Source organism: Emydura macquarii, unplaced genomic scaffold (genome assembly GCF_026122565.2).
Source record: "Emydura macquarii macquarii isolate MOO-44397 ecotype Brisbane River unplaced genomic scaffold, CSIRO-AGI_Emac_v2 contig_2621, whole genome shotgun sequence".
NCBI lineage: Eukaryota > Metazoa > Chordata > Testudines > Chelidae > Emydura > Emydura macquarii.
The window spans coordinates 17,731-43,931 of NW_027132758.1; the positions used below are offsets into that span (position 1 = coordinate 17,731).

At 42.4% G+C, this 26,201-nt stretch overlaps 1 protein-coding gene across 1 annotated transcript; it reads left to right on the forward strand.

Moving 5' to 3' along the window:
• The first annotated feature begins 1,396 nt into the window (after nucleotides 1-1,396).
• On the forward strand, nucleotides 1,397-25,299 carry LOC137163549 (cytochrome P450 2K6-like). The gene is made up of 9 exons (XM_067563814.1): nucleotides 1,397-1,582; nucleotides 7,002-7,164; nucleotides 8,563-8,712; nucleotides 9,901-10,061; nucleotides 13,614-13,787; nucleotides 18,874-19,015; nucleotides 22,517-22,701; nucleotides 22,931-23,072; nucleotides 23,825-25,299. Exons 1-9 carry the CDS (start codon nucleotides 1,397-1,399, stop codon nucleotides 24,025-24,027), a joined length of 1,506 nt encoding a protein of 501 aa, XP_067419915.1. The 3' UTR covers nucleotides 24,028-25,299.
• The last annotated feature ends 902 nt before the right edge of the window (nucleotides 25,300-26,201 follow it).

Sequence of the window (26,201 nt, forward strand, 5' to 3'; positions counted from 1 at the left end):
TGGGGCATAACCTGAGACAGCCCCTGTCCCCTGTTTTGATGCCTCCTGACTTATATAGGATAAAGGTTATAACCGTATATGACTTATCCTTTAACTAATCTTTACTTATCTAGGCCAAAGGTCCCGAACATATGTATGCTAACTATGTTAGCTTTCATACAGGATGTGGCCTGAAGGGTACCTTGCATTACAGCTATAATACTTTGATATGAATCTATGACTCTATTATAATAAAACAACAATACTTAAACCTATAAGAAAAGATATATATATAGATATATATATGCAAGCAAGCAGGCTAGTCCTATAGGCTATAAGAAGTCAAATTTACCCAAATAGGCACTGCCTCCTTTCGTCACTTTTAACAAGAAGAAGTCACCGCCCCTCACTTTGCTCTCATCTCTCGACAATGCGATCCACTGTCCTACATCATGGTTCAACAGAGAAAGGCAAGTAATACTACAGGTAGTAGTAATGGACAGGCCTTAGATGCTCATCTGTCTTGAGTCTGCAGATACAAGAGGCCTGATCCTGTGAGGTGCTACTGCTACTCATACATGTAGGGCAAATAGAATTTGGCCTTTCTAGCAGTCATTTTCAAAGATATCTAAGGGAACTGGGCACTTAATTTCTATGGTAAGCCAGTAAGAGTAGGGTTCCTGACTCCCATAGGGTCCTTTGAAAATCCCAGGTTATATTAGAGAAGGCCCCACTGAGATCATCTGAGTCTCAACTAGGAGCGGTTGCTGAATTTGACTGAACGAAGCAGAGTGGAATTTTCAAAAACGTTCAATGTTGGCCTAATTCTGTTCTGACTGAAGCCACTGGTAAATATCCCATTGATTCCAAAGGAAGTAGAGTTAGACCAACGCTGAGTACTTTGGAAAAATCCCACCCACAAAGCACTATTCATCCAGTTTTGGCACTAGGATTTGACTTGCACCCTGGCTTTCAGGGATCAATCTGTACACAAGAAAGCTCCTTGAAAACTTTTGCATAATTTGGAATTTCACTCTTTACCTGTAAATCACTAACTGAAATGACTTTCTTGCTAAACTGGACTGCTGAGCTGTCAGCCAGCACAATGAGAGATCCATATACTTCTCTGCCAACCTGGTACACAAGCCTTGATTTGACAAGCCAGGCACGGTCCGATTCATTGTGTATTGCAATAATCACGTACTCACTGAATGGGGATTAGCAAATGACGGGGGAGGAGGATAAATTATTTTGCAGTCACAGGAGAGTTTAATTACTGTATTATAAGTAAGGTCCATGCAGTAGTAGTAGTAGTGCTTCATGCTACTAATTTCTGCAGATGATCATGAGGGAGTGATCATATTTTTATTACACTCTTGTATTTTCCTCTAGGCAGCAAATTGCTTATTGAAAGGAAATGGAGTGGACAGATCCCATTTCCATACTTTTCATTTTTGTCCTGAGTGTTATGTTTATTATGAAAACTGAGAAATTCTGGAATAGCAGCTTCGGAAACGATTTCCCCCCAGGACCAAAGCCTTTACCCATCATTGGAAATCTCCATATAATGGATCTGAAGAGGCCCTACTGGACTATGCTGGAGGTAAATCTTTTTGGTGTTTGTATTATCTCATTGATCACCAAATCACATTATCCCAAAGGTCAGAAGGGATCCTCCATCCCCTCTACCTGCCATAAGCCTGATGGGTAAAGCAGTGTGTACCCGAGGCCCAAAATAATTATCCATGAAGGAAAATTAAAAAGCAGCAGAATTCATTATTTTATGGTAAATAATTCCTCCTGTATGCTCCACCTCATGCTTCTGGATTTCTTATGTAAATAATTTTCAGCAATAAAAATGAAGGACTCTTAGGAGGTGTGCTTTCCTCTGTGCCCACATAAATCCCATCCAGAGTCTGTTGAAATTTTTAGGGCAGTGGCAACAGCCGCTCCCAGGTCCCTTTTAGGAATTTAAAACCACTGAATTAACAGAACCCAGCTGTTTGCTCTTCCTCCCATGAGCTTTTTTTGCTTCACAGTGTAGCAACCAGTATTATTATTATTATTTTTTTTTTTTATCAGTTATATTACCATAGCGCCTGTGAGCTGTAGTTGTAGATGAAGATCCCATTGTGCTAGGTGCTGTACGAACAACGAACAAATGGAGAATCCCTGTCCCAAAGAGCTTACAATCTAAGTGTGTGACAAGAGACAAGAGACGGATACAGACAGATGAGTGTGTACAAGGAACCAATCAGACACAGTTGTCTCAATAGACAAGCCAGACACAGGGTGGGGGAAAGACTGCAGCACACAAAAAGAGCAAACACTGGGATGGCAGCAAACAGAATGTTAGTGCTGTGATTGTTGACATTTATTTTACAGCGGTAATGGGGGGGGGGGAGGGGGAGAGGGACCAGTGAAATTCAAAGAAAAGGGAAGGAGGGGAGAGGGACAGGGCAGGGCAGGGGAGAGGAGAGTAAGAGGAGCAAGTGTGGAGTGAAGCTGGGGTGAAGAGGCCATGAGGAAGTGAGAGGATTGGAGCAAATAGCCAGTCAACACAGGGCTGGGAAATCTGAGCCCTGTCTACACTTTTGACTGGAATGTCCAAAGATCTCCGCTTTGGCTGCTCTTACCAGCTGGAGTCTCTGCAAGGCTGCTCTCTGCAATCATCTCCCAAGGCCACAAGGTGGGGAAAGGGAAGGCACTGCTAGGGTCCTGGTACTAGGGTGACCATACCTCCCGTTTTTAGAGGGAGAGTGCCATATTTATGCCCTCTCGCAGGTGTCCTGACTTAAATTGTTAAATTGTCCCGTATTTTCTGCCTCCTGATCAGTAGCGGGTTTACAATGGCAGCCAGCAGTGCCAGAGCACAGAGCCTACACTCAGAAAGGGCCCATGAGGTGATGACCGCGGCGCTGTACAGGGTTGTACTGGCCAGATCCCTGCTCGCCAGCCATCCGCCCAATGGCGATGAGTGGAGGGGTTGAGTGGCCGGTGGGGGTTGGTGGCGGGACAAGGCTGCAGCATCCCTGCCAGTCTGTCAGCACAGCCCCCGCCACCATCGGCTGTCGGGCCGATCCCAGCTCAGCCAGCAGGGTCCCACCCCCAGGCCCATCTCCAGCCGGCGCTGGCTGTGTGCTGCAAGCTGCGGCAGCCGGTCAATGTGGGCAGGGGACAACCTCAGTCCGGGAAGACACAGCACCAGGTACTGGGTAGTGGGTCTCAGGGGCCCAGTCGGGCAGAGAGGGCAGAGAGTGCTGGGCAGGGAGAGTCGGTTGGTCACTCACCCCCATGTGTGAGAAAGGGGTAGGTGTGTGTGTGTGTGTCACCCCCCATGTGTGTGTCCCCACACCAATTCTGCTTGGCCCCCCACTACACACACACACACACGAGTAATTTTACCAGATGCCCCATATTCAGCATAGGAAATATGGTCATCCTACCTAGTTCACCCAGAGTAAGGTGTCTGCCCTGCACAGTTGTGGGTCCAGGGGTGCTGGGAGGAATGGTGGGCCCCATTGCAGCAATATGTGTTCCCTAAATATTCACCTGCCATATGTCCAGCGATACAACCTGATTCCACGCTAGCACTGCAGATTTCTCAGTCACCAAGCAGACATAAGCAGCACAGCTCAGGTTAGTGTTTCACTTCCTGGGGGGATGGTTCACCTTAGCAGCCTTGTCTGAACTGGCCCTGCTGTTCCCTCAGGAAGTCTTCCTGTCAGTGGTGCTGAAACTTCAAGCTGCATCCCCTGGCCTGAACTGATTTCCATACTATAGGGTTTACTGTTTGGTTCAATGGCTCTCTGCACCCTCCTATGCAAATTGTTCCAGCACCCCTGCCTTCTGTCTCAAAAACCTGAAATTTCACCTTTCCTATTTCATGACATTATTGCTAACATGCAGGAGATGTTGAGCTTTCTCATCAGGTGTAGCTGGCTATTTTTTATATGTTTTTCATCTTTAGATCCAATGACAATTGGATTTGAGAATGCAATTTCTGAAAAGAAAATATTGTCCCTTCTATAAACCTAGGATCGTTTTGCCTCTTCCCTGTGGAAAAATTATTCAGTGCAGTTTGAGTGAGAGAGAGAGAGCTTAGAGATATAAATCTGGGGTGAAAACTCAGCCCAACTAAAGGCAATAACAAAACTCGCATTGGCTTCAATAGGACCAGGATATTGCCTATGGTCTGTTCATTTATTTTGGAATGTTATGAATCCCTAAGATCAGGCATGTCCATGAGCCCATGAGTCCATGAGTATATAAATGTTCATATGCTTATACTTGCCACAAAAATTTGACAGAACTACTTAATCATTCTAATGTATTCTAGAAACCGACACAAAGATCTGATTTTCAGCTGTTGTTGAATATACATTCTGTTTTGGGGGCACAAGTTTTTTGTCAACAAATAATTCTACCCACAATGAATTCTGGGTGCAAATATAAATTAAACATTTAACTATGCAATTTTGGGTACAAGTGAAATGTTTCAATACCGTAACTGCTGGTGCAAAATTGCATCCACAAACGAGGATGCCTTCCCTAAAAATCAGTCCCCAAGGAGTCAGAGTTGTATTGTATAACCATTTAAATATTTGTCTAAAAGACTCTTTTTGCTACAGCAAATTTTACAAGCAAATTGGACCAAATAGATCCCTAGTGTAACACCACTGACTTCAATGGATTAATTTGGCCCACTATGTTCAGCATAGCTAGGTATTCAAGCCAGCTACATAGATAAATACAGTCTGAAACCTTATACTCACATTGAATTCAAACATTTAAAATTATTGAGAATCCTGACTTGAGAACATATTTTTACCAAATTCTGCTCTCAACTGCACCAACCTAACACTGGAATAACTGCATCACCATCTGTGAAGTTACACAGTCTTTATACAAGTGTAGCTGGCTGTATGTTATTGCTTATAATCAGCTAGATTCCTTTACTGTGTATCTCCTGCGATTGTTGTTGAATAGTGGTATTTTTTTATTCAATTGCTTTATAAGTGCAGACTATAAAACGGCCCGGCCCAAAGACACTGGAGTTCAGGAATCAGAAAATAGATCTGTAGTGCAAGTAACTCAACTTCAAATTTACCTAAAAACAAATTTGTGAAATACAGATTACAAATAGACTTATTGGAGGGAGGCGGTCTCACGTATAAACAATCTGAATGTTTTCGATGCTAAATAAAGACTCTGAAACAAAATCCTCCCTGCCTCTTTGAGCCAGCAAATGGCAACAGAGGAGATTTGATCTGAAAAGCTAAAGAGCAATGAAACAAAAGGAAAATGGCAACATGAGTAGCAGAGTTAGGATTCTAAACTCAAAATGAGTCTAATGGGATTAAATGGTAGGAGCTGCTCCTTTGTCATGGAGGAGTCCTCAGATCTGGCATAGAACTACTGTTGCTGGGGCCCAGGCCACCACCCCATGTAGCATCTGGCATAGAAATGGGAAGGGATATGACTGGAGAGTTATTGTGCTCCAACAATCCTTGGCTGGTGGAAATGAACCTGGGGGACCAATCAAGGCTGGTGTAGAACCAGCCCCCAGACCAGGGAGGTGCAACCAGCTCCTTTACACTCTCTATTCCCTGCTGAGCTGTAGCCTGTGGATTCTGGGTACAGACAAGAATGTGCCCCTATATTTTCATTCTAGTCATCTGAACTAGGGCTCTCAATTAATCGCAGTTAATGCATGCAATTAACGCAAAACAACTTAACTAGATTTTAAAAAATAGTCATGATTAATCACACTGTAAAAAGATAAACAAAAGAAATAGTATTTTTCAATTTACCTAATTCAAGTCCACTCAGTCCTACTTCTTGTTCAGCCTATCACTAAGGACATGTCTACACTGCCTCGGCAACAGGCAGTGGCATCAATTGAGTGGGTCTGTGTAGACCCACTCAGAAGGTGGAAGAGCGCTCACCTGTCCATTGAATTAGTTCACTTCCCCGAAAGGTGGAAGATATCATCAATGGGAGATGCTCTTCCGTTGATGTAGAGTCATGAAGACGCCACGCAGCATAGACGTAAGTACATTGATGTGATATACACCAGTTATATTATATAACTAGCGTATCTCATGTTGACCCATCGCAGCAGTGTAGACCAGGCCTAAGACAAACAAATTTGTTTATATTTACGGGAGATAATGCAGCCCACTTCTTATTTAGAAAGTCACTTGGAAGTGAGAATAGGCATTCACATGACACTTTTGTAGCTGGTTTCGCAAGGTATTTATGTGCCAGATATGCTAAACATTTGTATGCTTCGACATGTAGGTTCCAAAGATTTATTTTTTACAGTGCAAATATTTGTAATAAAAAAATAATAATATGAAGTGAGTACTGTACACTTTTTATTTTGTGTTGTAATTGAAATCAATATATTTGAAAATGTAGAAAAATATCCAAAATATTTCTAATAAATTAAATTGGTACTCTATTATTTAACAGTGCGATTAAAACTGCAATTAATCGTGACTATTTTTTTGACCTTACGATTAATTGCTATTATTTTTTTAAATAATTTGACACCCCTAATCTGAACAGATGATTTAGATTGTGTGCTTTATTACAAGGATCATGTTTATGCAGCTCCTAGCTCAATAGGGTTCTAATCCTGATTGAACACTTTGGGCACTATAGGGTGACCAGATAGTAAATGTGAAAAATCAAGACTTTTTTTTTTTCAGTGGGAGGTGGTATATAGCTGCGTATATAAGACAAAACCCCTAATATTGGGATCAGAACATCTGGTCATCCTAGGTCACTATGACCCAATGGGAATTAGATATGTAAATACGTTAGAGAATCTGGGCCTATCATTGTAATTAATCATTAAAACATCTAATGATATCCATATTACTAACCACAGGTTCTTTTTCTTAGGAAAGAATTTGACATTGGAATAACATATAGTCACGATGGCAAAACAGTATTGAACCAGCTGTGAATTTCACTTCTTTCTTCAAATAATTTTATTTTCATTCCCATTTAAGCTGTCAAAGAAATATGGCCCGGTCTTCAGCATTCAGATGGGATGCCAGAAGATGGTGGTGCTGTCAGGATACAAGATGGTGAAGGAGGCTCTGGTGAACCAAGCAGATGCATTTGCAGAGAGAGCTAAAGTCCCAATGTTTGAAAATACTTTTAAAGGATATGGTGACCATTTTCTTGTGACTCATAAGCCTATCTTACTGAAGCAAGTCTCTGTGATGGGAAAGATGGCTTAGGGACTAGCATGCCAATTTGAATCAATATCTATGTCAATCAGCAAAAAAAATTTCATGAAAATTTTTTTTCATAGCCACATCACATAGGCTGCTCATAGTCATCCTGTGATCAGCCAATATGCTCAGGTCCTTCTCCCCCTCTGTCACTTCCAACTGCTGCATCCCAGTTTATAGCAGAAATTCTTGTTATTAGTCCCTCAATGTATGACCTTGCACTTCCACTATTAAATTTCATCCTATATCTATTTCTCCAGTTTGCAAGGTCATCCACATCTTTCTGTATGATATCCCGATCCTTCTTTGTATTGGCAATACCTCCCAACTTTGTGTCATCTGCGAACTTTATTAGCACATTCCCACTTTTTGTGCCAAGGTCAGTAATAAAAAGATTAAATAAGATTGTTTCCAAGACTGATCCCTGAGGAACTCCACTAGTGACCTCTCTCCAGCCTGACAGTTCACCTTTCAGTGTAACCTGTTGTAGTCTCCCCTTTATCCACTTTTCAATTTTCATATTAATTCCCGCCTTTTCCAATTTAACTAATAATTCCTCATGTGGAACTCTGCCAGACGCCTTAGTTTGTAACTTTAAGAATGCACTTAACTTCTATTGACATCAATAGAACTGAAACTATGCCTTAAGTTGAGCATATGCTCAATATTTTCTTAAATACGGAAATTTTCCTGAGTCAGGGCCTCATAGAGTATAAAGGAATACGATTGAGAAGAAGGGAATGTAACTCATGATATCTCGGGTATCACCTCTGAACTTGGCCTTTGCTCAAGATAGTAAATTTTCTGGACATTTTTGCTAGAATGAGTAAAGCTCAGTAAATATGGTTTTATAAATTACAATTTAAAGAACTTTGATACATTTTTTCATGTAATTTACCACACTACAAAAATATAGCAAATTAATATCATGTAAAAACCATTTCAATTCCTGTAGTTTATAAACAGTTCATTAATTTATTATGGTGTATCTTACTGCTGGCTGAAATGTCTCTCATTTCAAAATGTCCATGATCCTGGGAAGGAAAAAAGAGAAAAAAATGTAGATTACATTTTCATGACAATAACCATTTTTTCAATCAGACGTGCAGCTGGGCAAACATTTTCAAAATTAACATTTTTTATGGAAATTTTTGTCTGAATTTTAACCCCAAAATCCCCCCAAAAATGTAAGAATAATTTCATGAAAATTTCCCTCCCCCATTGTTGACCAGCTCTAGCGCATCAAAACGAACATTCTGGGTGTAAACCTATATTTGTAAGAAGCATTTATTTGAATTATTCTTGCTGACTTGAAGCTCTCCTTTCACTTCAGGTGTTGTTTTTTCTCATGGCAATAACTGGAAAGTGATGCGAAGATTTACTGTCAGGACCTTACGAGACTTTGGAATGGGCAAGAGGGCCATAGAGGATCGGATTATTGAAGAGAACAGATTTCTGATAAAGGATATTGAAACTCATAAAGGTGGGTGGGTGTTTAACTTCACGGACACCTCTAACATTTTTTGCATGTGCCTTGCACCAAGACAAAATCCTTCATAGTCTCTTCAAACGTCCATTTTTTTAGGAAATGTCACCATCCATGTTGTGTTGCTTTTGACATATTTTTTTCAGCAACTGGTTGCACTGAGAAGCATTTTGTGACGCAGTGAGAATTTACACCACTTGGTTGCTCTCTCTTTCTGCTGGGCATGCATGGCTGGCTGAAGCCAGCCTTGAGATCTAGAAAGCGTGCAACCACGATCCCTGCCCTTGTTCCATCCCCAGCCTGTGGGACATGGAAATGTAAGGCTACATGCACTGTGAGCCGTGTGGGCAGATCCATTAAACGCTGGGCCAAAATGCAACTTCAGTGGACAAAATGTATCCCTCCATGTGTGATTCCTCCACTAGTGACAATCTTTGATTCATTGAGAGGCACCAGGAATTGAAATGGAAGGTAACTGCAAGAAAAGAGTATCTATAAAACACACACATTTGCTTCCCTACTTTAACATAGATCCCTAAATGCACTTTGATGCAAGATACCCTAGAATAGGGGCAGGGCCCGATTTCTAATTAGGCAGAGTAGGTACATGCTTAGGGGCACTGGCATTTTAGGGGGTGCCTAAACAGTGGTGGGCTAATGAGGCCTGTGCCCAGGGGCCCTGGCCAATTTGGTGGCCCCGCACTAGCACTGGAACTCTGGTCTATGCCCCGCTCCTCCTCCTGTCTCCCAGTGCCTTGCCACCCTGATCCTCCTCTTCCGCGTGAAGCCCCACCCCCTTAGCCATGCCCGAAGCCGGAGCCCAGGGGTGAGTATATTTTCCCCACCCAGAGCTAGTTGAGGTGGTTGCCCCAGCCCTCCTCCCCCCGAGACACCCCAAGCAGAGTTGGTCCATCCAGCCCCTCTGTCCCGTCACCTCGCCTGTGTGGAAAACACTTAATCTTTGTTTGTCTCAGTTCTCTGTTTGTAAAATGGGAATTAATCATATTTCTTTTCTCCGCCTTTTCTATTGTCTATTTAGGTTGTGAGCACTTTGAAGCAGGGGCACAATGTCTATCACAATGGGGCCATGATCTTGATCACTACTGTAATAGAAAAACATTAGAATAACTCACGATTAACCGCGCTCTGTGCACAATCTCTTCTTGCATTTGAACATTTTTTTAGGAAAGCCCTTTGAGATCACTACGATTATGAATGCAGCAGTTGCCAACATCATTGTGTCAATAATATTTGGAGAACGGTTTGACTACAAAGACCCCACATTCTTAAGACTACTAAGTTTGATAAATGAAAACATGAGGCTGGCTGGAAGTCCCTCAGTTACGGTAATTATGGTTATTCTAAAGTCACTATTCAAATGCATGCAGTACACACATAGTAACTGTATGCTGTATACATTACATGACATCAAATCATTTCTACCAGTCAGAATAGTCCCACAAATTAGAGCATGATACATATGTCTGTCAGCTATATGCCCCTACACTTACCATCATAGTAAGTGGGTATCTGCTGAGTATTTATGGATTTATCCTCACAACATCCATGTGAAATATTATTTTCCTCATTTTATAGATGGTGAAGTGAGGCACAGACAGATTAAGTGACTTGCCCAGGTTACACAGGAAATCTGTGACAGAGTTGAGAATTGCACCTACCTCTTTCCTGGATCCCAACGTAGTACCTTAATAACAAACCCAATGAAACTGTCTGAGAATAATTTATTTGAAGTACAGTGGCAATTGTGTTTCCAGTCTGGAGGATATGAACCAAACTAGCTCTGAAACAAATCCCTTAGTAGTTTATATTTTTATATTTTTAAATGTATATGTATATGAAATGAGTTTATAGTGTAACAAATCTGTAGAGACTAAGGACTTCCTGGTGGTCAGTCACTATCATGCTACACAGCATGGTGATAGTGGAAATACAGCTAAAATCCTTCTGCTCCAAAAAACTGAGTGTCTCCGTTCCCAGCCTAACAGCACCTCTAATCCCTTCTGGTCTCTCAGAGCACAGCCCCTCTACGGTTTCATGTCCCAAGACATCACCTGCTTCTCGAGATGGAATCATGCAATTCTCCCACTCTCAGACTAGGTTCGGGGTTGCTGTCCACAATCACCCCAGCAGGTCTGATTTATGCAGAGGCTTAGGACGTTGGTGCACCTTGATTCATTGGTCATAGATTCCCAGGCCAGAAGGGACCATTGTGATCATCTAGTCTGATCTCCTGTATCACCCAGACCATAGAACATCCCCTAAATAATTCCTAGAGCTGATCTTTTAGATAGACATCCAATCTTGATTTAAAAATTGTCAGTGATGGAGAATCCACCACAGCCCTCAGTAAATTGTTCCAATGGTTAATTACTCTTACTGTTAAAAATGTACACCTTATTTCCAGTCTGAATTTATCTGGCTACAACTTCCAGTCTTTGGATCATGTTATATCTTCTCTGCTAGACTGAAGTCTCCAGTATCAAATATGTGTTCCCCATGTAGCTACTTATAGACTGTGGTCAAGTCACCCCTTAACTTTCTCTTTATTAAGCTAAATAGATTAAGCTCCTTGAGTCTATCACTATAAGGTGTGTTTTCTAATCATTCTTGTGGCTCTTCTCTGAAACCGCTCCAATTTTTCAACATCCTTCTTGAATTGTGAACACCAGAACTGGACACAGTATTCCAGTAGTAGTCACATCAGTGCCAATTATAGAGGTAAATAACCTCTCAGTTCCTACTCGATAGTCACCTGTGTATTGTAGTCACCAGGATTACATTAGCTCTTTTGGCTACAGTGTCACACTGGGAGCTCATGTTCAGCTGATTATCATGTCACTGCCGATTATCATGTCACTCATATCACCGCTTCCCAGGATAGACTCCCCTATCACGTAAGTATGGCCTACATTCTTTGTTCCTAGATGTACACTTTACATTTAGCCATACTAAAATGCAAATCATTTGCTTGCACCCTGTTTACCAAGCAATCAATATCGCACTAAATCTTTGGCCTGACCTCTTCGTTATTCACCACTCCCTCAATTTTTGTGCTATCTGCAAATTTTATCAGTGATAATTTTGTTTTCTTCCAGGTCATTGATAAAAATGTTAAATAGCATAGGGCCAAGAACCAATCCCTGTGGGACCCCACTGGAAATATATCCACTCAATGAGAATTCCCCATTTACAATTATATTTTGAGACCTAGCCATTAGGTTGTCTTGATTCATTTAATGTGTATCATGTTAATTCGATATTGTCTAGATTTTTTTAATAAATGCTGTACTCTACCAAATCAAAGTCCTTACAGAAGTCTAAGTTTATTACATCAACACTGTTACCTTTATCATTCAAACATCTCATGTCATCCATAGAAATCAAGTTAATTTGACAGGGTCTATTTTCCATAAGCCCATATTGATTGGAATTAATTACCTTATCCTCCTTTGATTTTTTATTAATCAAGTTCTGTATCAGCTGCTCCATTATCTTACCTGGGATCAATGTCAATTTTCCGGGTCATCGTGTTCACCCTTTCTATAAATTGGCACAACATCTCTGCTTGTGACACACAATAATTTAGTCTCATCCAGGCTATTGGGCTCAATAAGGGGCAATTAATTGGGGGTTTAAAGTGGCCTGCGACCCACTGGACAGCCTCTGGTGACTGACACCCCCTACCTTGTCAGAGATTCAGAGAGTTCAAAGCCAGAAGGGACCATCAGACCATCTAGTCTGACCTCCTGCATAGCACAGGACAGTACATTTCACCCAGTTACCCCTGTGTTGAGCCAAATAACTTGGGTTAAAGAAAAGCTTTTCAGTCCTCATGAGATTAAACTGTTGTGTGCCACAGGCCGAGAATAGGAGAGGCCAAGGTACCACCAATGCCTGACGCCCAATTGATCCTAACAGGTGACTTGTGCTGCAAAGGAAGGTGAAAACCCACCCTTCTTGGAGGCCTTTTAACGGTTTGGTGTCTCCAAGCCACCATCCTAGCAATACAAAGCAGGAGAGGAGGCAAAGTTCTTGAAGCCAGCAGTTTTCTCTATTGTCCCTCAAGTCTGTACCTAGCTGTTCTTATCTCAGAAGCCATTGTGTTGCTTCCCTGTTTGTTCTTCCCAGAGCCCCTATTGAATTCAGGCATTAAAGTGTATAAGAAATATGCCCCTATCCTAATATATATTGTACAGTCAATCTCAAGAATGAGGTTACATATCAGTATTCACAGATTCTTATATCACAGTTCCTTCATTATTCATAATATTTATTCCATTTCAGTTCCCCTTCTGTCACACTGAGTTTAAAAGAGAATCTTTGTCAACTATTAGTAGTAGAGTTGGATGAAAAATGAAATGAGAGTTATGCAAAAAAAACTAAACTTGTTTTTTTTCAGTACGAATTTCACATTTCTAGTTTTTTTGAGGAGTTCTAGTTAGCAGTATAGAGCTTCTGATATACAGTTGAGCAGTTCTGATTCCATCCAATAGAGGACAGTAGTACACAAACACACTATCCGATTGTTACAGTATATTCAAAATGAGAGACCTTCTGGGACACATATCAAGTGATAGAAAATTCATGATTGCTTAGTGGCACAATGCGACAGGTGAAAGAAGAAAATGTGAATTCTTGCCCCATCCTGTTCCTCCAGATAGACAGGGCCTATGGGGAGTGAGGGGTTGTTAGTGGCTTATATCCCCAAGCGAAGCATGTGATCTTCCTGTGCCTCAATTTCCTTATCTGCAATATGGGCATAACAACAGTCACTTGCTTTAATGAAGTACTTCGAGTTCTTTGGCTGATAAGTGCTTTATAAATATTAAGTTTTCTTCTTACTTATTTTGCTTACTCTGCCATTTTAATTCTTTCAGCTGTATAACATGTTCCCAGCCTTTGGATTTCTAGTCAGGAATTACAAGACTGTTTTGCACAACACAAGTGAATTGTATTCTTTTATACGGCTTACTTTCATAGAATGCCTCAAAGAACTGGACAACAAAAATCAGAGAAGCTTTATTGATGCATTCCTTGTAAGACAGAAGGAGGTAATTATGATTTCAGCAGACTTGTATATTTTCTTTTTTATTTTAAAAAGTATTTGCTTGGAAATTTAGCTGTGGCAAAGTATGCACCGAAGACATTAGCAGAGCTGAGCAAACTATGCTTACTATGATTAATGTATTCAACATTATTATGCATTACATTCAATGCTTACTATGATTAATGTATTCAACAAATTTTGGCCCCAACCCTGCAAGAAGAATTGCATGAATGGAATATTTTGCCTGCATGGAATTCCACTCTTTTCAGTAGTTAAGGAAGTCCACTTCTGCAATTCTTGCAGCAACGGGGCCAAAATCTCTTTCATTGCTAGTTGAATAGCCATCAGCTAATTGCAATTTCTTCAAATGTATCCATTGTTTTAAATCACTTGACAAATGTCTTCCCAAATGTTTAATTGATGCAGTAATCGAGAAAGATTCAAACTTCTAACCGTTTTGGTTACTTATGATTGGTCGAATTAGTCACATAGTATTTTACCTGTTGTTATTTTATTATTACAAGAGCACCTAGAAGCTTTAGTCATGGGCCAGAACCCGACTGTGCTAGGCAGTGTACAAAACACAGAACAAATAGACAGCCCCTGCCCCGGGGAGCTTACAATCTAAAAATAAGACAAGGGGCAACAGATGGATATGGAGATGTGAGGGGATGTGGACAGGGTGGAGCAAAGGAAACAATGAAACAATGTTGGTCTGCATGATATGCTGTGGTCTCAATAAAGCAGAGACCTAACTGCTGTCAAGCTTTTTGTAGACATCACAGCAATGGAGAGTTTTAAGGAGGGATTTATTAAAGGACAATGTGTTTTACAGGCGCTTGTGAGGCACTCTTTCCAAGTGTTTGGGGCAGCATGGGAGAAAGCGTGAGAGTGCTTGTTTGAAAATGTAACACGTGGGCAAAGAAGGCTGGTTTCACTGGTCACTTGGAGCCAGGTCTTGACATCTTAATATTGAATGAGAGATGATAGGCAGAATGGAAATTGGTGGTGAAAGGCCTTGGAAGACTAGATACATTTGAGAATTGGTCCGGAATGAAAGAGATGAAATTCAATAAAGACAGAAAACTACGTTTAGGAAAGAATAATCAAATGCACGAATACAAAATAGAGACTCATTGATTAGACAACAGTACTACAGAAAAGGATCAGGGGGTTATAGAGGATCGCAAACTGACTATGAATCAACTGTGCGATGCTGTTGAGAAAAAGGCAAATGTCATTCTGGGATGTCTGAACAGGAGTGTCTTATGTAAGAGGCAGGTGATAATTGTCCCGCTCTACTCAGGACTAGCGAGGCCTCAACGGGAATATCGCGTCCAGTTTTGGGCACTATCGAAAGATGTGAACAGAAAGGAGTAACAAAAAGGGTAAAAGGTTTAGAAAACCTGACCTATGAGGAAAGGTTGAAAGAATTACCATTTTTAATTTAGCAAAGAGATGCTGTGGGAGGACATGGTAAAAGTCTTCAAATAAGTTAAAGGTTGTTTTAAAGAGGACAGTGATCCATTGTTCTTCATGTCCTCTGATGATAAGATAAGAAGGAATCAGATTAGTTTTCAGCAAGAGAGATTTAGGTTGGATATTAGGAAAATCTTTCCAACTCTAAGGGTAGTTAAATAGAATAGGTTACATAGGGAGGTTGTGGAATCCCCATCAATGTTGGTTTTTAAGAACAGAGTAAGACAAACACCTGTCAGGGGAGGTCTAGGAGGTATATTTTATTTTGCCTCACCATGCAGAGAGAGACTTGATGACCTCTTAAGGTCCCTTCCAAGTTCTAGCCCTACATTTCTATGATTCTTCTATTGGATGTGATCAGAAGGGGAAACCAGTGCAGGCGTGCAGAGAGGGGTGACATGGTCAAAGCAACGAGCTAGGCAAATGATCTTTATTTGGACATGGGGCAAGCAATCCACGTTGAAATGCATTTTCTATGAATAGTCTTGCAAGGAAAAGTCAATATCCCAAATATTTGCCAGAAGATCAGTTTACTTGGTCAACAGGAACTGAACAAATATTTGTGGATTTTTATTTGTTTCTGCATTATTTCTCAGCTGCACAGACTTGTATATAATTCAGGAACATCGTAAAAGAATGCAAGAATAAAATACCAATAAGGGTAAGGTATAAAAAGAGCAAAAGGAATAGAGAGTGAACATGGCTTAATGGATCAAGCAGCAGAGTGGGATTCTGACAATTGCTGGCTCTGCCGCTCATCTGCTGGGTGATCTTGGATAAGTCGTTTGGCTTCTCTGTGTCTCCATCTCCCCATCTATAAAATGAGGATAATGACATTTGCCTCTGTTATAAATGCTTTGAGATGTACTAATGACTGTTTATGAGATAGGTATTAATGTTATTAAGAGTCCATTCACATTTCCACTGAAGACTATAACACAGTCAAGGAACTATGATGTGATGGGAATAATCAAGACTTGGTGAGGTAACTCTGACAATTGGAGCACTGTCATAGATAGGTATAAACTGTTCAGAAAGGACAGGCAGGGGTGAAAAGGTGGAGGAATTACACTTCATGTAAGAGACCAATATGATTGCTCAGAGCTCCAGTATGAAACTGGAAAAAGTCTTGTTGAGAGTCTCTGGCTGACGTTTAGAGGTGAGAGCAACAAGGGTGATGTCTTGCGGGGACATGTGTTATAGACCACCAGAAAAGGAAGATGAGTTGACAAGGCTTTCTTTAGACAACTAGTGAAAGTTTCCAGATCCAGGACCTGGTTCTCATGGAGGACTTCAATCACCCTGACATCTGCTGGAAAAGCAATACAGCAGAGTACAGAGAATCCAGGAAGTTTTTGGAGAATGTTGGGGACAACTTCCTGGTGCAAGTGCTGGAGGAACATTCTAGGGCCATGCTTCTCTTGACCTGCTGCTCACGAACAGGGAAGAATTGGTAAGGGAAGTAGAAGTGGGTGTAACCTGGACAGCAATGACCATGAGATGGTAGAGTTCAGGATCCTGACAAGAGGAAGAAAGGAGAACAGCAAGATACAGACCCTGGAACAGCAGACTTTGACTGCCTCAGGGAGCTGATGGGCAGGATCTCCTGGGAGGCTAATATGAGGGGGAAGCAGTCCAAGAGAGCTGACTGTATTTTAAAGAAATCTAATTGAGGGCACAGGAACAAACCATCCCAGTGTGCAGAAAGAATAGCAAATATGGCAGGTGTCCAGCTTGGCTTAACAAAGAAATCTTTGGTGAGCTTAAACACAAAAAGGAAGCTTACAAGAATTGGAAGCTTGGAGAAATGACTTGGGAGGAGTATAAAAATACTGCTCGTGCATGCCAAAGTGAAATCAGGAAGGCCAATGCAAAATTGGAGTTGCAGCTAGCAATGGACATGAAGGATAACAAGAAGGGTTTCTATAGGTATGTTAGCAACAAGAAGGTCAGGGAAAGTGTGCACCCTTTACAGAATGGGGGAGGCAGCCTAGTGACAGATGATGTGGAAAAAACTGAAGTATGCAGTGCTTTTTTTGCCTCTATCTTTAGAGACAAGGTCAGCTCCCAGACTACTGCACTGGGCAGCACAGTATGGGGAGGAGTTGAGCAGCTCTCAGTGCTGAAAAGAACAGGTTCAGGACTATTTAGAAAGGCTGGTCATGCACAAGTCCATGGGGCCGGATGCAGTGCATCTGAGGGTGCTGAGGGAGTTGGCTGATGTGATTGCAGAGCTGTTGGCCAATATCTTTGAAACTCGTGGCGAATGGGGGAGGTCCCGGATGATTGCAAAAAAGGCAAACAGCAGCCATCTTCAAGAAAGGGAAGAAAGAGGAACTGGAAAATTACAGACTGGTCAGCATCACCTCAGTCTCTGGAAAAATCATGGAGCAGATCCTCAAATAATCCATTTAAAGGCACTTGGAAGAGAGGAAGGTGATCGGGAACAGTCAGCATGGATTCATCAAGAGTAAGTCATGCCTAACCAATCTGATTGCCTTCTATGATGAGATAATGGCTCTGCGGATGTGGGGAAAGCAGAGAACACGATATTCCTTGACTTTAGCAAAGCTTTTGATACAGTCTTCCACAATATTCTTATCAGCAAGTTAAAGAAGTATGGGTTGGATGAATGGACTATAAGATGGCTAGAAAGCTGGCTAGATCATCAGGCTCAATAGGTAGTGATCAACGGCTTGATGTCTAGTTGGCAGCCAGTAACAAGCGGAGTGCCCCAGGCATCGGTGCTGGGGCTGGTTTTCTTTAACATCTTCATTAATGATCTGGAGGAAAGGGTGGACTGCACCCTCAGCAAGTTTCCAGGTGACACTAAGCTGGGGGGAGTGGTAGATATGCTGGAGGGTAGGCACAAAGATACAGAGTGACCTAGACAAATTGGAGGATTGGGCAAAAAGAATCTGATGAGATTCAACATGGACAACTGCAGAGTCCTGCACTTAGGACAGAAGAATTCCATGCCCTGCTACTGACTGGGGACCGACTGGTTAGAGAGCAGCTCTGCAGAATAGGACCTGGACAAGAAGCTGGATATGGTTCAACAGTGTGCCTTTATTGCCAAGAAGGCTAACGGCATATTATGCTGCATTAATAAGAGCATTGCCTGCAGATCGAGAAAGTGATTATGCTCCTCTACTCAGCATTGGTGAGGCCACTTTTGGAGGCCAGTTTTGGGCCCACCACTACAGAAAGGATGTGGACAAGTTGGAAAGAGTCCAGAGGATGTCAACAAAAATGATTAGGGGGTTGGAACACAAGACTTATATGGAGAAGCTGAGGGAACTAGGCTTGTTTAGTCTGCAGAAGAGAAGAATGTGGGGGACTTGATAGCAGCCTTAACCACCTGAATGGGGGTTCCAGGGAGGATGGAGCTAGGCTGTTCTCAGTGGTAGTAGATGATGAAATTAGTAGCAATAGTCTCATCTTGCAGTGGGGGAGGTGTAGGTTGGATATTAGGAAAAACTCTTTCACTAGAAGGGTGGTGAAGCAGTGGAATGGCTTACCTAGGGATGTGGTGGAATGTCCATCCTTAGAGGATTTTAACTGCCCACTGGAGTTCTCTTAGAGTTAAACTTTTTTTTTTTTCCCACCAGGAGAAAAGTAATACCAGTGGATATTTCCATAATATCAACTTAATAAACCTTTTGATCAACTTGTTTGTCGCAGGCATGGACACCATTTCTACCACACTGCGCTGGGGACTTCTGCTAATGATGAAATACCCCAAAACTCAGAGTAAGTGCTTTTGTACCAGCTGCTAGCCTGGCTGACACAGGGGAATTTAACAATAAACCTCTTCAGCTAACAGTATAAATTGCTACAGCTCGAGCTACAGGGTCAGGCTTGGCAGGGGAGAGCTGAAATGGATCCATATCCTCAGTAGATCCAGCATTGAGTGGGACATGTAGCACTCACTTACCAGTAGATTTTGCTTTTACTTCCTTAGAGCCAGATTCTGATCTCAGTCACACCTATGTAAACCTGGAGCTATTCCATTCTAGTCATTAGAATTGCTCCACACGTACACTAGATAAGTAGAACAATTCAGAGCAGAATTTAAATGGTCATAACTGTGAGCACAGCTGGAATAACAGACCTACTTGAGTGTGAGCCTAACCAGTGGAAAGTGGGTAAAGAGTCATGACCTGACCTGTTATATAACAAGTTAAGGAGACAGACTGACTTAATTTAAACAGAGGAGGGTCCACCGATACCACGCAAGGACATGGTTATGAGCATGACTAGTGAACAAGAGGAGAAGGACACCACAAATCAGTGGACCATATTGGTACTTTGGAAATTTGGCCTAATTGGTGGGCAAAATAATGAGAGGATGGACCATTCTATCCACCCGCTCCTTTGGGGGTGGCCCTTAAAAAGAGGTTTGGGAAATTAAAAAAGGAACTTCTACCAACACCGCGGCTGCAGCGGAAGGATTTTTACCATGACACTCAGACTTCGGTACTCCAGTGCAGGGATGCCAGACCATCATCGCCGCACCAGTGAGGACCCCAGCCTGCTCCATATGAGAGCTTGTTCTGTCTCCCCCTCCCTCATGTGTCTCTTTCCATCCCTCACTATCTTCCTCCTGTCCTGTGGGTGTCTGTCTCTCAGCTTTTCACCTGATCCTGAAATCAACTGCACTGTACGGCACCCGCATGGCAAGATGAGACAGCCCATCCAGCTCCGCTCAGCCGCAGAAGGACCAGTGAAGGAGAGGGACCTGAGCCGACCAATTAGATGATGTTTCTGATTGGGGAGGAAAGTCAGGAGTCCAGAGCAACAGCTGTCATGGCCTAATCTGCTAGTCTAAAGCATGTGTGTGTGACTGAGCAGCTGCCCTGTATCTTGAGAACATCTGCAAGAGCTGTAATTCTCACCCCATCCTATCTGATCTCTTCTCTCCCTTCCAAGTCTGTGTTTTTTCAAAACCAGGAAAGTGAATATCATTCCTGACTCAAAACTGAACAACAGAAATAATCCATTTGTCTCTACCGGGAAGGACTGTTTGACAGAATAAGAAACTGTAACCAATATTCACCCTTTCTAAAAAGAGACTTTGACCGGTTTTGATTGTTTGTTTTGCCTAATCACTCCATTTCAGTTGCAATGCTTTTTGACTTTCTTTGATTCTTTCCCTTTTGTGCATTTCAATCAATACATTTCTAACCATTGGCTTACATTTCTTAATGTGTCTGCCATGGTACTAAGCAGGCTGAGGTCTCTGTGTATAGCAAACTCCAGATCTTGCTTTACACTCTTTAATGTTGGACAGTGACAAGATCATATTAACATCTTTAGCCCTCTGGGCTCAGATATTCCATCTAACTTAATACAACAGCAGAATAAGGTCCTAAATTTCTGTTTTCCTTCAAACTTAAAGATTGTCCAAGATCTTTCCCCTGATGGTTATTATAACTATAGCTGGTGAGAAAATTTTATGGAAAATGAAATTTTGTCCTCCTCTCCCCAAAAATGGACAAAGCTTTTTTGAACACTTCTATGTACAAAAGACAAGACAGAGTTCATGCCCCCAAGGAACTTCCAATCTCAATAGACAGACAAAATAACACCAGAGACTGAGGGACTGATCTTGCCAGTGGAGTGCTGAGACAGTTTTAGTAAGCCATGCAACAACTCACTGATATGCCTTAGAGAGACAAGGTGGGGGAGATAATATCTTTTCTTAGACCAACTTCTGTAGGTGACAGAGACAAGCCATTGAACTTACATAGGGCTCTTTTTAGATCAAAATGGCATCGTCTATTTGGTGTGACCTCACACACATGGCGCATGCGAGGTCACACTGTGCGAAGGTTTGTTCTACAAAATAGAGTCCTCCATAGGGGCTGGACAGAATTGTCCCATGAGCCAGATTCAGCCTACAAGCTGGACAGAATACAGGAAGTCAGGCATGCAGAGTATGCCTTGCATACATAGACAACACACGACCAGATTTCACTTAACATCACTAAGCTCTATTAGCTTCAGTGGAATTACTCCTGATTCCAATGAGATGAGGTTAAAATCTGGCTACTGATGTACCGGAGGACCCAGAGTTTTTTTCTTTAATAAAACAAGGGTTTTTGTTGCTGCTGTTTTTACTTTTATGCTTTTTCAGTTGTTCCCCCTGATTCATTTCCTATAACACTTAAAATTGCCTGCACATCTCAAACTCTGACAGTCACAAGATAATTCGTTTTCAGTTCTACTTTGCGACTTCTTGTCTGAAGGCTGCTTCAGGGCATCACGAGAAGAATCCTTCATGCATGAAATTGGCAGAGGGTCAACGGGGAAGCCTCAGTTGCAAAGGAATTGAAAACTGTTTGGAATAAAATCCTCTACTAACCACAGGTCACAGTAGCCCACAGCCTGTTTTGTCTGATTAAGTACACCACATGGCATGATCTAGACTGTGCCCTTGGCCTCTATTCCCCCACTGTAAAAATTTTGCTCATTCATCTCAACTATTGGGAGGTTTAACTAAATCAAAATGATTAAAAATTTTGGAAGTTTTGTTTCATGAAAAATTTTGAGATTTTGAAATCTTCTTTCATTCTGAATGAAAACTGAATGTTTCAAAATTTTCCACAAAGGAAAATTTAAAAAAAAAAAAAATATTTTGTTCAATTTTGTTTCAACCAAATCAAAATGTTTTATGTCGAAAGTTGACTTTTTAATTTTGTATTATATTATCATACTGAAGATGTAATGTAATACAAAAAGTGTAAAAATTGTAAACGAACAGTTATTTCAGAGCAAAAGAATCAAAATATTTCATTGCAAAATTGTTGAAATGGGGTACTCTGACATTGGTAGAACTTACTTTTTTCCCAGTTTTCTTGCAGAACAAAATTTCAAGAAACTGGACCTGATTTCCTGAAGCATTTCAGTTTTGACAGAAGTACATGCTCCAACAGAATATGTTCCCTCAAAGTTTCTGCAAGCTGCTTCAGTTAAAATGACTGTATATTATTATTGGTCAAGCCAGGTAACAGGATAGGTTACTTGTGTCTTTTCAGAAGTTTTCTATTTTAGTTATGCTATTAGCGAACAAATGTTCATAAGCTCTAATATTGGCAGCACCCCATTCCTTCTGAAAAGAAAGCAAGATTTTGGAGATCTTACACTATCACTTTAACATGAGCTGCTGCACCTTTCAAAGTCACAGTGCACAGCATTTCTCAGAGATAAATGAATCCTGATCTTTTTTTTTCTAATGTTATATTTTTGCAGACAAAGTCCAAGGAGAGATAATAAGAGTTATAGGATCCTCCCAGCCACGAATTGAAAATCGAACTAAAATGCCATATACGGATGCAGTGGTCCATGAAATTCAGAGGTTTGCTAATATCGTGCCCATGAACTTGCCTCATGAGACAACTGAGGATGTTATTCTGAGAGGTTACTTTATTCCAAAGGTGACCTGTTTGCGGTATTACCTTTCTTGTGTTCTGTGAAGTTGTTAAAGTCCTGAGTCTTCTGATTAACCCTTTAAAGTCCTGGTTCATTGATTAATGTTGAATCGCATTGGACATTTCATGGCAGTATTTGCAATAGCATCATCCACTTACTATTGTAGTTTAAATATTTATTCTAAGCTATAGTCCAGGGACCATGTTGACCTATGGCATAACATTTGATTTAAAGGGAACTTACATCATCCCCTTACTGGCCTCTGTACTGCAAGATGAATCTCAGTGGGAGAAACCAGATACATTCTATCCTGAGCATTTTCTTGACTCGGAAGGAAAGTTTGTAAAGAAAGAGGCTTTCATGCCTTTTTCAGCAGGTACGTTCTATTTTACATTTACTGCGGCAGGGCATAGATATCCAAGATTCAGCAGCCTATGACATAAAATGGTGGATCTGTAAATATGATCCTCACATCCTCTATTTGTCCCTTCTGTGGGATAATTTTCCATTTTATACTGTGCTACTGCTAACAGCACCTGTCCACCATTGGATACTCTAATTTGCAACTTGCGGGTACTGTTAGAGTCCCAGTTGCTTTTAAATGATCATATATCAAGGGGAATCTAATAAGTGTCTTCAAATATGTGACCTAATGAATTTGTAGAATCCTCATCATTGGAGGTTTTTAAGAACAGGTCAGACAAACACCTATCAGGAATGGTCTAAGTAGACTTGGTCAATATGAGGGGATGGACTAGAAAAAAAAGGTGGAGAAGTTGTTTGCTTGTTTAGATTTTTTTTTTTTCAATTTCTCCAGGAATAGCTGTCTGCATAGCTATTTTTTTTAAAAAACAACAACAAAAAACCCCAACTATATTTATGGCAGCACTAGGAATATTTTGAAGAGCAAATTTGCTCTGACTGAAATGTTTAGAACATAATCAATTTCCTTTTTGATCAGTAGGTGCATTTATAGGAAGTCCTGTTTCCAATTGCACCCGTGTATACCTGTAGTAAATCCATTTTTACACTCTGGATTCACCCCGTGTTACTAAGAAGTTGGGCTGTGGTTTTATTCTTCCTTAGAGTTAAACAAGCAACCGTTTTTTGCTATGCATTTCATTACAGGTCGGAGGATCTGTGCAGGTGAGACTCTTGCCAAAATGGAGCTCTTCCTCTTCTTTACAAGCCTCCTGCAGAGATTCACATTCCATCCTGCCCCTGGCGTTACCAGCGCAGACCTGGATCTCACCGCGGCAGTTGGGTTTACCACACCGCCAATGCCCCATAAGATCTGTGCTGAGCCACGTTCTCAGGGCTCCTTGCATTAGGCCGCATCTAACGGTAAAGTTTTGCAGGCATAGCTGTGTTGACCAGAAAATCACATGCCGAACTGACATAGCTATGCCAGCAACAAACCCCAGGTAGATGCAGCTTATGCCAAGAGAGGAGTCCTTTTGATGGCCTACTTTATGTTGTGTGGGGAGGTGATTTAAGTGTCCTGGCAAAAGAACTCACTTTGCCAGTGTGCGCTGTGTCTCCAGTGCGTGGCATTCCTGGTATAACTACACAGGTATAGCTAAACCAGCAAAGCCTCTGTGGTATAAACTAGCCCTTACTCATGTGTATCTTCCACCCTCCCTCTGCAGACTCTGCCTGGTACACTGCAGTGCACTGGCCTTTGGCTGTGGTTTGACCCATGATTTGTTAGAGCCCCCTCCTAGCCGCAGTGACACCGATGGGCAACCATGGAGGGGACAGACACAGAACCTTTGTCATATGGGAGAGAATGAAGGATCCTGGACCCAGGGGAGGGGAGCATGGGGGACACACAACCCCTGAGGGCAGAGACTGAGGGAAGCCGGCATGAATGAAGGGGAAGCACACAGAGCCTCTGCCATGGAGGGGAATGGGGAGAATTAAGAGACACACAGAGTCGCTGTGGCAGGAGGAGAGAATGGGGGTCCCTGGTATGAATAGAGATGCACAGGTTAGCGAGGTTGCACAGGTCGTAACTGAGACTAGAGACTTGTATTGTCCATTGTATTGTACAACGTCAATGGAGCCTCCATGGGCTACCCTAGAACGTGGCCATTCACAATATTACACACTGCTGTGCAATGAAGAGGCAACCTTCACCAGAGGGGAGGCTCCGGGAAACAGGATAGATGGATGCAGAACACACGATCAAATGTCTTCTGCACAGAGAGCCTCCTCATGACGCCTCCTCTGAAGCCCCATAGATGCTGGCCCTGCATTTTCAGCTATTATTACCCAGGTACCAGGTCCGTTGGGGGACCCAGGAGCCTGCTCCAGAGGGAGGTGTGGTGAGATCAGCCCCACTGCTGCCATTCAGTAACAAAAGGAACCTCGGCATCCCAGGCTGCCCCTGACCTCTGAGGCTGTGTCTACGCTAGGGGATCACTCATGTTGTTCCTTGTGTGGGTGAAGCACACTGCACACCCTAGGGGCTCCTTGCAGTTCTCCATTCCCCACACAAGCTCCCTGTGTGCCACCCTCCCATCCCCTTCTTTGTCAGGGACTCCCTGCAACTCACCCCAACCTTCCCCATGCTTGAGGCTCTGTGCATCTCTATTCGCCCTCCTCCCATACCAGAGTCCCCCGTTCTCTCCTCCTGCCTGTGTGCACCCCATCTCTTAATTCCCACATTGCCCTCCATGGCAGGGGCTCTGTGTGCCCCCTTCACCCATACCAGCTGCCCCAATCTCGCCCCACCAGGAGATTTGTGCCCCCATGTTCCGCTCTCCTGGTTCCAGGATCCTCCATTCTCTCCCCCTTGGCAAAGGGTCTGTGTGCATCCCAATTCTCTCTCTGCCTCCCGTTCTTCCTTTCCCTATACTTTGTGCCCCATTCCCAACCCCTCCATTCCCACCTTCCCCTTCGTGCCAGGGGCTTTGTTTGCCCCTCCCCCCGTCCCCAATTCCGGGGTCCTCCATTCTCCCCCCCCCCCATAAAAAAGGCTCTGTGTGTGCCCTGATTCCCCATTCCCACCCATATTCCCTACCCCCTCCCTCCATACTGCGGCTCCCCAATCAGCCTCCCACCAGGGGTTCTGTGTTCACCATTCACCCCATGCCCTCCTCTGATGATTTGTGGGGCTCCCAGGAATGTGAGTCACCTTGTTACCCTCCTGCCTCCAGTGAGAGAGAGACTTGCCTTTGCTTACCTGGGTGTCAGCTCAGACACCTGTTTTCTGTTAGTTACCCAAGCACTCACTGCTGGGTTATGGCAGCCTTTAGTTTGCCTTGCAGATTAACAGTAGGTGCACCCAGACCTTCAACGTGTTCCCCTATAGTGTCCAACCCCTTGTCCACTGAACACTCACAGTAATGCCAGGCATGATGTCCCCAAAGGGCCAGTGTAGACACCAGCTTGTTTGATTCAGCTCATGATCAGCACTTAATACCACAGCAAATCTAACACACTTTGTAAAGGCTAAACTTAACCTAGGCTAACCTCCAGTCTAAGTAAGTTTACCTCACCC